Source organism: Aphanomyces astaci (genome assembly GCF_000520075.1).
Source record: "Aphanomyces astaci strain APO3 unplaced genomic scaffold supercont1.88, whole genome shotgun sequence".
NCBI classification, from domain to species: Eukaryota; Oomycota; class Saprolegniomycetes; order Saprolegniales; family Verrucalvaceae; genus Aphanomyces; species Aphanomyces astaci.
The window spans coordinates 199,990-215,900 of NW_009798351.1; the positions used below are offsets into that span (position 1 = coordinate 199,990).

Here is a 15,911-nt window from a genome sequence, read left to right on the forward strand (position 1 = left end):
GGCGACGTGGATGGCACGGCCTCCCCAAATGAGGGTAGAGGCGTCGTCCATGAAAAGGCCTCCCCAAACGAGGGTAGAGGTGTTGGTGTCGTGGACGGTGCAGCCTCCCCAAGGGGTGAAGGCAGGCTTGGTTGGAGGGGTGGTGAACTTTGGTCCACGGTGAAACAGTTCCGCTGTGGATGTTCACTTCGAAGACGTTTCACGTCCTCGACTGATTTCAGGAGGGGAAACTGATGTTCAACGAACGTCACATCGCGGCTCGTAAGCACGTAATGTGTGTCGATGTTCAACAGCTTGAACCCTCGAGATGTCTCGGGTAAGCCAATATACATGCACAGCATGCCTCGGGGAGACAGCTTGTTCACACGCATGGGTATGTTGACGTGTGCATACGCTACACAGCCAAATACGCGTAAACGTGAGTAGTCTGGGTGGCTCTGGTGCCATAGACGATACGGAGTGTCCCCACTGATGGTGATGGACGGTAGTGTGTTCATGAGGAACACTGCGTGGGAAATGGCTTCGCCCCACAAGAACTGTGGTTAATTACCATGCAGTAGAATACTGTAGAGCGAGCCTGGTGACGATCATGTCCATACGCCGCTCGGCCACAGGGTTCTGGGTCGGGGTATATGAATTCGCGTACGTAAGGCGGGTGCCGTATTCGCTTTGAATACGGGCCCCGAGTTTAACATACTCCTTAGCGTTGTCCATTTGGAGCGCTTGGATTTCCTCGAACTCACTGGGTGGTGAGTGATGGTAGCAAAGCTCGATGACGTCGGAGCGATAACGCTGCCGTGCGTCGCGACAGAACGCGCTGTACTTGTCGTACAGGTCCGCGCGCTTTTGCATGATGTACACAAAGGTGTATCGGGTAAAGTCGTCGATGAACGTGACGAAATATCGACCCCCAGAGATAGAGAGGATATTGATTGGACCCCACACGTCGGAGTGCACTCGTTCCAGAGGCCTCGACGACTTGGGCAATTTGTTGCGTGAAAAGGGAAGTACTTTGGACTTCGACCTTAAACATGTGTCGCACGAAGCATGGGCCGTGATGGCCTGCCGAGAGATAGGAAATTCAAACACGGTCGAATGACGCCGCAATTTGCGTAGCTTGTCATGACTTGGATGGCCCAGTCGATGGTGCCATTGCATAGTGCCCTGTGCACTCGACTGCGTCACGAGGACGGTCGATGTGGGTCGGCGATGCGCGGTGAAAGCCGCGTCGCAATGACATACAACCCGGTGACTGCGTCGTAGGTTGCGGTGAACTCGCCGTCGTAGGTGGCTAGAGTCCACTCCTGTGGGGTGATGGAGACAATTTTATGTCTATCCATATGTAGTGCACGACCCACGGAAAATAAATTGAAGTGTAAATCTGGGATGTGATATACATCCTGCAGATAGATCACTAATGTGTCATCGTTAATGCCAGCGACCTCGAGTCGGACTGTGCCACGGCCGATGACATGGAGTTGGTGGCCATCGGCTGCACCAGCAAAGGATGAGAATGGTTCGTAGGTGATGAACCACTCACGATGGAAAGTGGAGTGCTTGGATGCACCACTATCTACCGTCCAATGACGGGATCGACTTTGCTCTTTGACAACCGGGCTGGTTGGTGACACGCGAAGTGCCCATCCAGTACCCGTAAATACAAGTGATCGCGATACGGTAGTATCGAGCGAATCGTAATACGGACTGAAGTCCTGTAATAATGTCGAAAGTACTTTGGATGTACTTGACTTGTCGGTCGACTGTTTTAGTCCCGTAAATGAAACATGTGAATGTTGATCATCTAAAATATGTCGAGGCATAAATGCCGGCATGTGTGCGTGAAGACAGAAATAAGGAGTCTGGTCACGTTGTTGACGTGTGTTCTGTGACACTAACGTACGGGTAGAGCCGCGCCACGCGCTGCGGCTTTGGCTGCGCTGGGGGGTGGAGGCCTGTGGGGCGTAGCCTTGGTCGACCGGCGGCGCGCTGCGGCTGCGGTGGCGCCGGTTGGCATACATCGAGTGACTGCGGCTGCGGTGGCGCCGATCGTCGTGGTTGGCGCCGCTGCCGTCGCGGTAAGTCGCGCGGTAGTCGTGGTACCGGTCGCCTGAGCGACTGCGGTAGCGGGAGGCCGACTGACGAAACGGGCTACGACCGCGTTGGTCGTCGCGATAAGCGCCGTAATCGAGGCTGGCGTAGCCGGAATGGCCGCCTTGTCCCATGCTGGCGTAGCCTGGATGGCCGCTGGGAGCGTAGCCCGGTGGGCCGCTGGATGCGTAACCTTGTTGGCCGCTGGAGGCGTAACCATGTTGGCCGCTTGAGGCGTAACCTTGGCGAACGGTGTTGAGGAAGGATGTTCCGGTTCCTCCACCGCGCCCACCGCCTTTGCCATGGCGTTTGCCACCGCGGTGGCCGCTTGGTCCGCCTTGAGTGCGTCGACCTCCCCCACATTGGGGTAATTCGCCAGGTGGGATGGCAGCCCATCCTGGCGGAAACACGAAGTCTTGACGCACCGCGTTCTGGTGGAACCCGCACGGGAGAGCTTCGTGCAGGTGTAGGTCGAGTGGCTGCCTGAGGACAGGCAGTAGCCACACCAATCCGCCATGGGGTCTTGGCCTTGGATGCCCCAGGGTACGGTGGCCGCTTGTCCGTAGCCTTCTCGCTGGCTGGTGCCATCGCGAAAGGCCGGAAGTGCCAATGCGCTAGACCGCGTTGTCGCGGTCGCGGTTGCCGAGCCATGCACCGGTGCAGCCGCGGCGATCGGCGCTGGGCCGAGGTAGTGCCGGGTACTTGGTGACCAAGCCCGGCCAGTGTTGCTCAAGCAACTGACGCATGTTCTTGTATGGGATGCTCGGCTGAGCGCCGCGCCATACGAATAGGTCTGGAGCAATGCACTCGGGTAATGCCGCCAGTAGGGCCGAGACTAAGTGGCTATCGCTGAGGGGTCGCCCTTCCAGCTTCTCCACTGCCGTTCGCATCTTGTCGAAGGCTTGGAGGTTGACGTCCAACGACACGTGAGGCTTGAACTTGAACGCGTGTAACCGTTGGTAAACGGAGATGGCCGTTGCATGTTTTTGTTCGTCGCTGGAAAATTTCCGCCGAAGCGACGAAATGATGCAATGCGCACATTCATCGCGAATCCCGGCTGCGGCATCACGCTGGACCGTGGGGGACAAGGAGGCGTAGACCAGCGCACATGAGCGCGCGATGGCCGTCTTCTCCAACTTGATCAACTCATCCACGTGGTTGCGGATGGATTTCGCGATCGCTTCGTCCGTCGAGCGGTTGTCCGCGAGCCACTCGGTGAGCTCCGGACCCAATGGTGGGTGGGCGTCGAGCGTAAGTGGTGGGAAAGGGGGTGAGCCGGCAGGCAGTGCTGCCGCTTCGGCTTGGTGCAGCCGGATGCGCTTGCAGTCATTCAAATGCACCCTTGTAGGCTCGACGGAGTCCCTTCATGGACGTGGCCGTCTCGACTTGCGCGCAGTGAGTCGCCATTTCGGTGAGATCCTCACCGGCAAGGATGACGGAAGTGAGTTCAAAGAACCACTCGTCGAAGTTCTCGGCGCTGCGTGAACGGCAGGGCCGCGCGAGAGGTAGCGGGTGGAAGGCTCATAACCAGTTGGATGGGCAGTAGGCAGGAACAGACACGTGGGAGGCAGAAGGAATAACTGGAAGTGAATTACTTCTGACTGGAAAGAACCAGCCAATCAAAACTACTTATGATTGACCACGACATCCAATGATGTTCCGTGACCAAATGTCTGCGCTGACTTCTACTCGGAGGAAAAGCCTCTAGAAGGCACAAAAACCTCCTACACAGCTAGCAGACACTGCTACCTGACTGACAGGGCAGTGGGGTGTTCTCTATCAGAACAGGGTGTTCTGACTTAAAAAACCAGTTTAAGATAACTTAACCAATTTAGGATAACTTTGTATTGCCCAATCACACCTTGTTCTTTGTTCGAGTCAAAACCTCTGTCATATAATGCTGATCATTCCGTCACGAGAATGAAATGCAAAAACGGAATAGAAGCCATTGGTAATAGTCATCAAGATTGGGTTTGAAGTACCCTAGTCGACACGGGTCACATTGGGTTGGATCTGAGGTTGTGTGTCGAGTGTTAAACTTGGTGGGCATCCTTCCAGAACAGAAATATAAAACTCTATAAACCAATACCCTTGTATAATTTATATGAAACCTGTTGGAATCGACTACCCTAAACACAGAATTTCAATGCTCCGACACATTCATACTTTAAGATAACAAAGTTATCCTTAATTGGTTATCAAAATGTGAGTACAAATGCTTAGAAAGTAACAAATTTACTTGTGGAGTTTGTCGTCTAAACTGATAATTTGATTATGAACTGAAAGCGGCACTACTTAAAACTCAAATATCACAACGGTCTCAAAAGCTATGTCCATTCTACTCCAACGCCTCCAAAAAAGTTATCTTAAATTGCTTTCTTACGTTATTATTGACTTATTTATGGAATTCGTGGGGAGATTTCATATTTAACCAATGAAAATACTCCTGTACAATGATTGGATAATTCAATCACAAGCCCATGTTCATCACGAAACACTATTAACAAACGTCCTTGACAATGCCGGCTGCATGATACGAGTACAATTATGCGACGATGGAATACAATACAGTAGTCATGTACTAGTACTAGGTTAGTATTTCAGCTATCAAAGTTGACTGTAAGCATCCATGCCGTCACCACGACCTTGCCCGCTTGCAAGCCATCAGCTATCGTCGGATGACTTCAACGTGCCTCTGCATAGAGTAATGCAACGCCATACTAGTAGTACATACGTCAAGGTCCTCAAAGGTAAACATTCAACCACCTGATCTTAACGTTACTCCTGAAGTAGAATTTATTCATTTGCGTGCACTTGATTGTTAGCGAACAGAGGAAAATGTGGAGAAATGTTAATAGGCCACTGTCAACAACTTTACCCGTAAATACTTCAATACTTGTTTCATAACAGAGATATACTTACGGGTCTTGTGTGTTGCTTGTCCACACAATAATTTCCAAAAAGTCTTGATTCGCAAACGCGTCCAGCTCGACTGTCAACTCAACAGATCACTTTGACACTGCTAAAACGGTCACTCCTTCCTACGAAGTACTACTTACTACGTTCAACGTAGTACAACTTGTGTACTGCTACATTCATAATGCTATCGATGTCATTACCAGTACGAAGCCTCACGTTCGCTATTGATATGTGACCTGTGCGATAGAGAATTGGTCAAAATTGGAGTCCCACAATTTGTGATTTTCTTGAGATCTCATTGGATATGAAAATCGTAGGACCAGCTCCCTACGATTTCGTCATTTCACAAATGAAAAGCGAAATTTTATGTTTGCTACAAATTCGTATATAACTTGGAAACAAATTGAGGTGGAGGATTTCAATGGCGAAATCATAGGGGTGTGCGCCTACAATTGCATACAAAGTCAAGTTCTGGCCTACGAATTGCGTAGAATGTGAATTTCATGTAATTTGCCCATTGTTTAACTGCGTTAAACAACCAGACGTTTAAAATAATACTATAAGCCCGATTGAAGATAAAACAACGCTAAACCCATGTTCTGCATTTCAGCAGAATAAAACAACCCTTACTTTATTTCAACTGCTGACTAATCGCATTGCAGCACTAGGCCAAACATACGCAATGCAACCACCAGTTCATCACGATGCATACCGTATTTGGATGTGAAATGGGAGTACTGTACTATACAACGTGTAGTCGTAGAGCGCCCTTGCTTTCCACGTACAGTACTAACGTTAGTACAGATCAAAGTGCTGTAGGTATGGCATAGCTTTAAATCATTGGACAGAACGACGACTAGCCTAACTATATCCCTGACGTTATAAATTACTCGGCGTAGTTGATGTTTGTAGTGATCACGGATGAAGGTCAGGGGGTCATGTATGTTGCCATACCTGATTCGGTTTCATTGCGGCAAGCACCTTGACGTGTCACGTAAAATAAGTTGTTTGCCAGAATGAAAACGGCAAACAACTTGTTTTACGAAAGTGCCTGTAAAACCACCTTCAACCAGCCAATCATCGCATTAGATGAAGTAACTTTAAACAGCGCACCCAATCGTTATTCAAGTTACTTTAGATGTTATTTAACCCTGAGAAAATTTTAAACAATGAATTTAACCCTGGAATTGCCAAAGAAGGTGCAAAGCACAATAATACTAGTATTAACAGCAGTACTTCGAGGTACCTCCGATTGAAAATGATAGGGTGTAGTACAGATATTATTATATTATACAGGTATTATCATATTTGCTGCACCACATATCTCCATCAAAACCTCTATAACCCGATAAGTTCAGGAGAAATCAGATATAGGTGCATAGAAATTATACGGAAGCACAGTGAAAATTGAGCATCATTCCTGATTGATTTTAATCATACCTTCTAAGATACAAACTTAATTAGGACTCTCTAAAATCCGATTTCTTGTGAAATTCTCGCTACATGGAAGTTGACATGTCAGTTGAGCAGAGAAAGAAACTGTAAATACTTATTCAGTGAAAATATTATTTTCTGCAATACCTTGTTCGTAAACTATACCCATGAAACTTTATATATCCTGCATTGATTTGCAGAAAGGCGGCAAGTTGCAACAATAATGGCGCCAACTCAGCTCGATGGTCGACGCTCTGGGCGTCCTAGTACCAAGCAAATCACGTGATGGCACAAGAAGCACAAAAACCTCTACCATACCTACGAGAAAAAGCTTCATATAATCAACTGGCACAAAGAACATTCAATGGAATCCGCCATCGACACGTTCTTCCCCGGTGTCGCTGGAGCAAAGCGCACTACTGTCTGGAAGCAGATCCTGCGCTGGGAATCACAACGGGACCACATCACTATGGCTTGTTGTAAGGCTCGAACGCGGGACATGCGTACACTACGCAAGCAAGGCGTATCTACAACGCTTACCCGTGTTGCACAGGAAAACATTGCTCAATGGGTATCCGAACTTCGTAAAGATGGCATACCTGTATCGAAAGCTCTCCTTGCGTGTAAGGCAATGGATGTGGCGTTAGAACAAGGCTTAGCAGCGAACCAGTTCAAGTCAAGTCCATCGTGGATGAAAGGGTTCATGAAACGATGGGGACTTGCGATCCGAGCGAAGACTCGATCTGGCCAAGCGAACTTTGCTGATGATGGAGAGAAAGCACTTGCCGAGTTCAAGGCGTCTATTTGCAAGGACAATCGCATAATCGGAGTATTCAACGCAGATCAAACAGGTATCAACTACGAGTGCCTTCCAAAGCAAACAATGGACAACAAAGGTGCCAAGTTGACTGTGTGGATCAACGCGTCTGGTCACGACAAGGATCGGGTGACTGCTATGCTTCTGGCCGATACCAAGGGAACGAAGTATCCTCTCTTTTTGGTCCTGAAGAGTAAAGCGTCAACAATCAAGCCAGTTGTTCAAGAAAAGCTTACCCAACGTCACGGTTTTGGGCGTCAAGTTTGGAAGGAAATCGAAGACCTCGAAGCCAACTTCCCCCTCCAAATCTACGGTAACCCTTCAGCCTGGTACAATGCCAGTATTTCCTTGCGCTTCCTTGACTTCCACTTTGGCCATCGACGCGGCCAAGCCGTGGACCCAGTCTTGCTCCTATGGGATGACTTTAGCGCTCACTTCATTGATGAAGTTGTCGAACGAGCGAGGTACCTACAAGTGCACCTCTACCGTGTGGCGCCAACTTTCACATGGATATGCCAGCCTGCCGACGTTGCTTGGATGAAGCCTATCAAAGCATCAATACGACGTAAATGGGTTGACTACCTACGACGATCAATTGCGCTTAGCGGACGAGGCGGAGGCACGGCGTTTCGGCTGAAGTGTCCTGAGCTCTGGGATATCGTCGAATGGATCTCTGATGTCTGGGACGAAGTGCCTACGACAATAATTGTGAAAGGATTTGAAAAGTGTCTAATTGTTGACCCTGGTACCGCTCTTGTAGACCATGCCCTACAGTACCCCGAGGACTCTGGTGGAGATGACATCTTGCAGGATCTCTGCGACTCTGGTGTTTTCGAGGCTTTGGATCCAGAAGACGATGTTTCCCTTACGTTGGCGGAGTGCATTGACTGAAGTAGTTAGGTCGACGAAATGTAGTTGAGAAACTGAATACTAGTTAGGTTTTCATACCATGTGTCCTTGTGATCTGCATTTTTAAGACCCCTCCCACCAAGTACCATGAGTACAGGGACTCCTCCGAATACCAAGGGAACAAGACAGTGCAGGTATCCGGCCTAGAAATATTGATGGGCTGGGCCGAGGCGGTCCCACCAACTACTAGGAGCGCGAGCCTTTGGACTCTGCCTTGCGTAACTCCCCGAAATCGGTACAGTAATGCCAATTCGTACTCGGCAGGAAAAGTCACAAGCCGATATGTCCGGATGTTTATCCGGATTCTAGGTAAGTGGATAAATATTGTGGGGAAAAAATGATTATGATATATTCAGTGCTAAAGAATCTCCACTCTATCCCATCTATTCCGAGTGTTTATGCAGTTGAACTTTAGGGCTCCTCTGGATACTATGTCATAAAATTATGCCATAAATGGGTTTTGAGATTTTGCACTTTTTGACCAAAATACCAAAAAACAATGTTTGAGAAACCGTCTGGATCCACATGATGAAACTGTCATCTCGCTGAAATTTGATTGCGCGCGAAAGTTACACGCAGCTCGGATGAAGCTACAACTATGTGTGCTCCGACAGCTCTTTCGGCGTCGTCGAAGACGCTGTCTTGACTGGGGCCATGTGGGTGTCTGAAATGCTCGAAGGCATCGAGATGCCTCCATCGAAACCTTTCGGCGATTTGCGCGGCACATGACGAGTCTTGATTTGAGCTGTTGCATCGTGAACGGTGGGCCTTGAGGCTGGCTATGGTTGATCACGCCTCCTTCTTGTATCCATTGCGCGCACGTTTCCCAACCACGGCCGCTTGGTACACAAGCTCCTTGAGCCAGGAGATGTCGAGGTCGTCCGTCCAAGTCCCATGATTCACTCCTGAGGTTGACAGCGATCTTTCGAAATGCGCGGTTTTCGATGAAACTGGTTTGATAGACTGTCTTTCGGGGTTTCGGGGTTTATGCCATAGTTTCGTCCTTTTTGGCCTTCAATTTTGGAATAAAAGTATTGTATTTTGTGGTATCCAGACGAAAAAAATTGACGACTTTTCATTTCTACATTTTATGGAGAAATTCGCTATTTTATGACATAAAATGTGGCATCCAGAGGAGCCCCTAGCAATACATTTCCTGTTTGTATCTATCTATAGCTAAGGTTGTGCTATTCTACAGGTTAAGTCTAAGCACGTAACTTTATAAAATGATGCCTTGTAGAATCTAATAATCTATTTATGATCTGAATATGAATATTTGGAGGACACTGTCATTTTGAATAATGTGACATGTGATATGTCTTCGCAACTGACATGTCAACTAAAGTACTATTAATACCTCTAGTCGGAAATAAACCCGCCACAAAGGGAAAACTTGTATACTTTGATAAATATCTTGAATTCGGCAGATCTGAAAATACATGCTTAAAGCCTGCAATCCGGCGAATCTGATTGGCTTGGCGAGACAAAATAAAACGTGATTTCGCACGCATTGTGCTTTGCACCTTTTTTGGCAATTCCAGGGTTAAATTCATTGTTTAAAATTTCTCAGGCTTCAATAACGTCTAAAGTAACTTGAATAACGGTTGGGTGCGTTGTTTAAAGTTACTTCATTTAATGTGATGATCGGTTGGTTGAAGGTGGTTGTTTTACAGGCGTTTCGTAAAACAAGTTGTTTGCCGTTTTCATTCTGGCAAACAACTTGTATTACGTCAACACGTCAAGATGCTTGCTGCAATGATACTGAACCTGCTATGACCACATACAAACATTAACTACTCCGAGTAATTTATATCGTTAGGGATATGCCTACCTACCATATACAGTGAACCGGGGAGAAACTGGACATGGTGTGGATTACAATTCCTGTTTTAGTCTATGGACCAAAATATAATAAACTCAAAAATCGAGAAATGTCTGATTGGCTAAAATTCATGTAACGTTACAAGGGAAACTTGTTGCATATTTGTGAAACCTTAGATCAGCCGCCGAAAATAGCATACAAACAATGAAGTCCTTCACACACACAATTACTAGACATACTACGTAGTAATTATACTAAAACTATTTCCGGTCGAGGAATGGCTTTTACAAAGGACTTCTTGATCGCGTCGGCAGAAATCTTATCCCAGGCTTTGATCGATCGCTTGATCATGGCCAAGCGCTTTTTACCTGCACTGACCACGGGGATTTCTTCGAGCCACAAGGTGCGGAGCATTTTCTTGAATGGACCCATGACGCCAACCTCTAACGGTTGACACACGCTGGTGCAGTTGGGAGGGAGCGGCTCTAGCACACTAAACAAGCCACGAACAACAGACTATGACGACTCTTGGGTAACGTAAGCGTCGAAATTGTCCACCAATATGACGGTGGGTCCATGTATTTCATACTGCAGCATGTCAAGATACGTTCGCCACACACGACCATCCATCCACCCTAACTTTTGGACTTCGTAGTTGTTTCCGCTGGGATACGTTGCAAGCTCGTGCGAGTCAATCGGGCCACCAAGAGTACCATACACAATGTAACTTCGACCCTACACGAAAATTACCAAACAATATCACATGGGTAGCGTACCGTCGGCGCGGCAGTAGAACATAGCAGTGAGGCGGTCAGAATGTTTCTGCGCCACATCGACCTTGGATGACTTGCCGACTTCTACCCAAATCTTGCCGGGTGGCATGTCGTAGTAAACGGCCGTCTCATCCGCGTTGATAATGTCGCGGATATTGTGGTCGTTGTACTTGTTCCAAAACGTCGCCGCAAAGTCATTCCGGATGAGCGCCATGTCGAGTTCTGGGAGCTTCGTGTAGCATGGTACGCGTTGCGAAAAGCGGTGGTGTACGGCAAACGACTGGCACAAGCGCAGGAGAGACTTGTAGGGGTTCACTTTACCGTCGACATACGTATCCAGCCAATCCTTGAGGTAGGTCTTCATGAAGTTGATCATGTGCATCGAGGTAAGAATGTGCTCATCGCGACGCACAGTCTTCATGAACGTGAGCAAGTCGTGCTTGAAAGGGATCATGTCCTTGGCGCTTTGTCGGCCGCTTCGCGTGCATGTAGCAGCCATAAGCGTCGTATGGAGTGTCATCCAGGTGGTCCGTGTGTCCGTGGAATGCCATTCTCCATACAAAACTTACGGCTGCTGACACCAAGCCCATCGAATTGAGCAAGGAGCGCTTGTTTTCTTGCCAGGGTGTACGATTGCTGGTGCCGGCGTGGTGGCGTGAGATCGGCTGCAAGGAAGGTTGAAAGTGATGTCTTTGAGATGGTGAGCGTGGTTGATTTTGAAATGTCCAATCGCAGCCATCTTAGTCAAAGAAATCTGATTGGCTGACATGTTGCATATATTCAGTTTAACGATGAGTGTATTTTAAATATAAATACATCACATTTTAGAAGTGGTCCAGTATATTGGGGGGTCCAGCTTCTCCCCGGTTCGCTGTATCTCCTGCATGGGACAAAGCCCACGTGGAAGCATAAGCACCCCTTGCTTTTCACGCAACCATCGATCACCACCACGTTATTTACTGCACTGTGTACTTTTGAGTCACGACCACTTTGCTGCTTTCCCATCTGATCTCGTGGATTGGGACCCACAAATCATCTCCTCAACACCAACGGCTTCTCCAACAGCCACCGGTACATCCTCCAGAAACTCTCAAGCACACACGACGTCACCTTCGTCCAAGAAACGCGTTTCCGCGCGCCGAGTTTGCAAGACAAAGTGTCCTACCATTGGCAACGTCTCACGAACCACGACGGGGTTGTGTTCTTTGAGGCCCCACTCTACCCTTTGGAGCCCACATCACCCGCCACGGGCGGCTTGGCAACTCTCCTCCACCCCCACTCACCCCTGAAGAACGCCGTCGACATTCCACACGACAATCCGATTCTTCGCGGACGATATCTGCAAGTGCGTTGTGTTCTTGGCCCTGCCACGATTGTTCTCCACAACGTGTACGCGCCAATTTCATGGTCCGAGCGAGCGCGCTTCTTCGACGAACTGCCACGCGACTTCCCCCCACATTTCCTCCACATTGTGGGAGGCGACTTCAACTGCACGCTCAACAAGGATTTGGACTCGCTCAACCCCAGCGCCGCCACCATGGCCGGAACAGACGCCTTGTTGACCTGGATGCGAGACTTGTCCATCGTGGACCTGTTTCGCCAGCAAAATCCACTGCGGAAGACTTTTACCAGTCCCAAGCTCATCAACCGCCTGGACTACATCTTCTGCTCTTCGAGTTTGGCAAGGTTGGCGCATTGGAAAGCCGCGCACTTGCCGCATATCCCTCACGCCGATCACGTGGCTTGTCGAATCATTGCCCAACGACAGACTACGCGACATGGCTCCGGTTCCTGGAAGGCCCCGCCGTGGCTGCTGCGACTTCCTCGAGCCGCAACTATCATTCATGGTTGCTTGGACCGCTTCCTCGCCAAGTCCAATGGTTTCCACAATGTCGGCAAAGCCTACGACATCTTAGTCACCGACATCCGGCAGCAACTCAAACTGTTTCACGACGAGCAACTCGACAAGCAGCGTTTGCCGTTGAAGAAATTGGCACTTGAAATCGCGGCCTTGCTCCAAGTTCCCAACATGCGGCAAGACCCGGTTTTGGTGGATCGCGTTCGGGACCTCCAGCAGCAAATCCGTCACCTGCACGATCAGCAAAAGAAGTTCCTCCAAGAACAAGCGTTCCAGCTACACTTGTACAAGGCGGAAAGGTCTTCGCGCTTTCACTTCTCGTCACCAATTCCAACTCCACTGCGGAAGACGGTCTTCAAAGAACTGGAAGACGCCAACGGAAACCTGGTATCCGACCAAACTGGTGTCTCCAACACACTGGTGGATTACTACTCGGACTTGTTTGCCGCACCGGAGCTGCGTGCATCCGACGACGACTTGTCTGCGTTTCTGGGGCCATTGACGCGAGACACCCAACTGTCGGTCCAAGCTCAACAAGAACTGGCCGCTCCGCTGTTGGCGAATGAATTTTACCATGCCATCCGCCACAGCAGCTCCAATTCCGCCCCTGGCCCCAACGCGCTGCCATTTGAAGTGGTCTCTGGTCTTGGAATTGGTCTTTACGAAGCAGCTCCACGCCAGTCCGCATCTGACATCCATGCAACTTGTCAGCACACTGATATTGCTGCACAAGAAGGGCCCCAAGTCTCAAGCGAAGAACTACCGTCCAATCAGCTTGCTCAACGTGGACGTGAAGATTCTCACAAGCATTTTGGCCCACCGACTCCAACGGCATGTTCGCAACATCATCCACCACGATCAGCAAGGCTTCATCCGCCAAAGCAACATCCAGACGAACATCCAGCGCCTCGACGACATGCTGCACTACGTGAAGCAACACTCCCCATCGTCCATGGTAGCCCTCCTGGACTTTGAGAAGGCGTTCGATCGTGTGGACCACTCCTACTTGCTTCGTGAGCACTATGGATTCCCCAAAGCGTTTGTGGATATCGTACGGGTACTCTATTCTGGACGACGGACGCGAATCCTGGTCAATGGCCATTTGTCCAAGTCGGTTCGCATCCATCGCGGAGTCCTTCAAGGCGACCCATTGTCTCCATTGCTTTTTGTCATTGCTTTGGAGCCCATGTGTCAGCTTTTGCGCCAACACCCCAAGTACGGCATCCGCACTGGAGACCGCGTCCACACTGGCAGCTTCTTCGCGGATGACTCACAACTCTATGCTGTCAACGAGAAGTCTCTCCATCGTCAACTCGCACTGGTTCAGGGCTTCTGCGACAAGTCCGGCTTTCGCCTCAACGTGGACAAGACGCAAGTCTTGACGTATTGTCAGGCCTCCCCATGTCTGGCTCCCCTCCTTGTCGCCACGGACTCGCCAACGAAGGCCTTGGGCATTCTGGTGGCACCGCACTTGACCCCCAAGGCAAGGTTCAGCTATGTGTTTGACAAATTCATTGCTCGACTGTCCTTGTGGTGCTATAAGGCTCGCACCCTTGCTGGCAAGGTGGCCATCTTGCACTCCATATGTCTGCCAGTCATGTGGTATCAGTTGTCCTTTGTCCCCGCGGACAAAGCATGCGCGAAGTTGATCGACAACGCCATGCTTCAATTCCTCCATGGCGAAGACATCAACCCGTCGAACAACACGCATGGACTCCGCCTCATCAAGAAAGACCTGGTCTTCATGTCGAAGCACACGGGTGGTCTTGGCCTGCACCACGCACTGAAGCTCTGGCAACAACACAACCGCGCTGTGATGATTCGATGCGTGAAGGCGTTCGCAGTGCCGTCATCCAAGTCCGCGATCCCCTCCTGGATTACTCCTGGCTATGCTTTGCTTGAGAAAGCGTTCCATCCGTGGGGCTCTCCACGGGATCTGCTGCTGGCACAGGGTACTTCACCCTTCATGAAGCAATTCATGAAACACCCGGGCATCACTCCAATGTGGACAAGTCTGCTCTCAGAATGGTTCACGTCCCGATGGACTATGTTTGGGTTTCCGTCCAATGCCCCCTCGTGGACCGTCCCCCTGTGGCACAATGCGTTTTTGCCTGGCCTGGAAAACCTCTACGATCACTGCTCCGCGTCGTCACAGCCCCAGGCAAGAACTTTGGCGTCACTCGGACTCACACAAGTGTCCCACTTTCTGACACCGTGTCACCGACTTTGGCCGGCTTCGACCGTGTACGCCTTGATCCACCAGGCGTGTATACGCTCCAATCTCGAGCCTCCAACCAAGCATTGGATCACCATCTTGATGACTAAGTTGTCGAACCTGTTCGAAGTCGTCCCCGAAGCGAACCCTCCGCCATTCCGTTTGCCCGTCCGCCGCCCGCCGCTCTTGGAAGTCTCCTGGATTCTCCGCCCGGATCTTGTGCCCATTGAGTTGGCCGCAGCGTCCTCAACAGCGGCCAAAATCCGGGCACCTCCAGTGGCAGACTCGTCCTTGATTCCAACCAAGCACCTCGGTCTCCCCGCCGACTTTTACGCCGACCCCAAGCGCTTGAAGCAACTTGCCGTCTTCTCACGCCCCGAACACATCTTGCCTAGGTATGGCGAGTTTGTGTACAAGACGCTGCTTCGCGCCAACGCCATGCAATATCTGTTCCAATATCGCTCCCCCCAGCCCACTTGTATTTTCTGCGGTTCGAACGAGACGTACCAACACTTTTTATTCGCGTGCCGCTACGGCCTGTCGGTCTGGCACCACTTCAAGCGCATCCAACGAGCGCTGCAATGTCCGTTCCCGCGCAATGCGTTCGAGTTGTTTTTTGAGCTGCCCAAGCCCCAAGATGGTTACTACGTCCGTGGACTGTTGAAGATCTGGCCCATTGTCCGAGCCTGCGTGTACTATCAAATCTGGCTCCAACGCGCCGATCGAACGTTCCGACCCGACCTTACCCCCAAGACTCCCGTGGATACAGCGATCCATGCAGCCAACCTAATCAAGATGCACCTGCGGCTCCTACTTCGAGACTTGCCTCTCAAGAAAGGCTACTCCAAAGTGTTCAACGTTCTTCGAGCGCTGAGTGCTGACCCATGGTTGAAGCTGCATGTAATCCCTGATTCCGTCCACGCCTAGAACTCAGTCCACCCGACGGTGACAACCATATTCGAACAACTTCCCTCGCGCACTGTACCCAAAACACATATTTATACAGTACGAGGAAAATTAGTTAGTTCATTAGGGCCTTTGCTCAACTAATAAGGTAATAAAACTCAATTAACCAC

At 49.9% G+C, this 15,911-nt stretch overlaps 1 protein-coding gene across 1 annotated transcript; it reads left to right on the forward strand.

The window, feature by feature from the left end:
- Positions 1 to 11,553: 11,553 nt before the first annotated feature.
- H257_16593 (hypothetical protein) lies at positions 11,554 to 15,762 on the forward strand (the record flags this gene model as incomplete). Its single annotated transcript, XM_009845082.1, has 3 exons — positions 11,554 to 11,559; positions 11,847 to 13,256; positions 13,288 to 15,762. The coding sequence occupies 3 exons, from the start codon at positions 11,554 to 11,556 to the stop codon at positions 15,760 to 15,762; spliced, it is 3,891 nt and encodes a 1,296-aa protein (XP_009843384.1).
- Between the last annotated feature and the right edge of the window lie 149 nt (positions 15,763 to 15,911).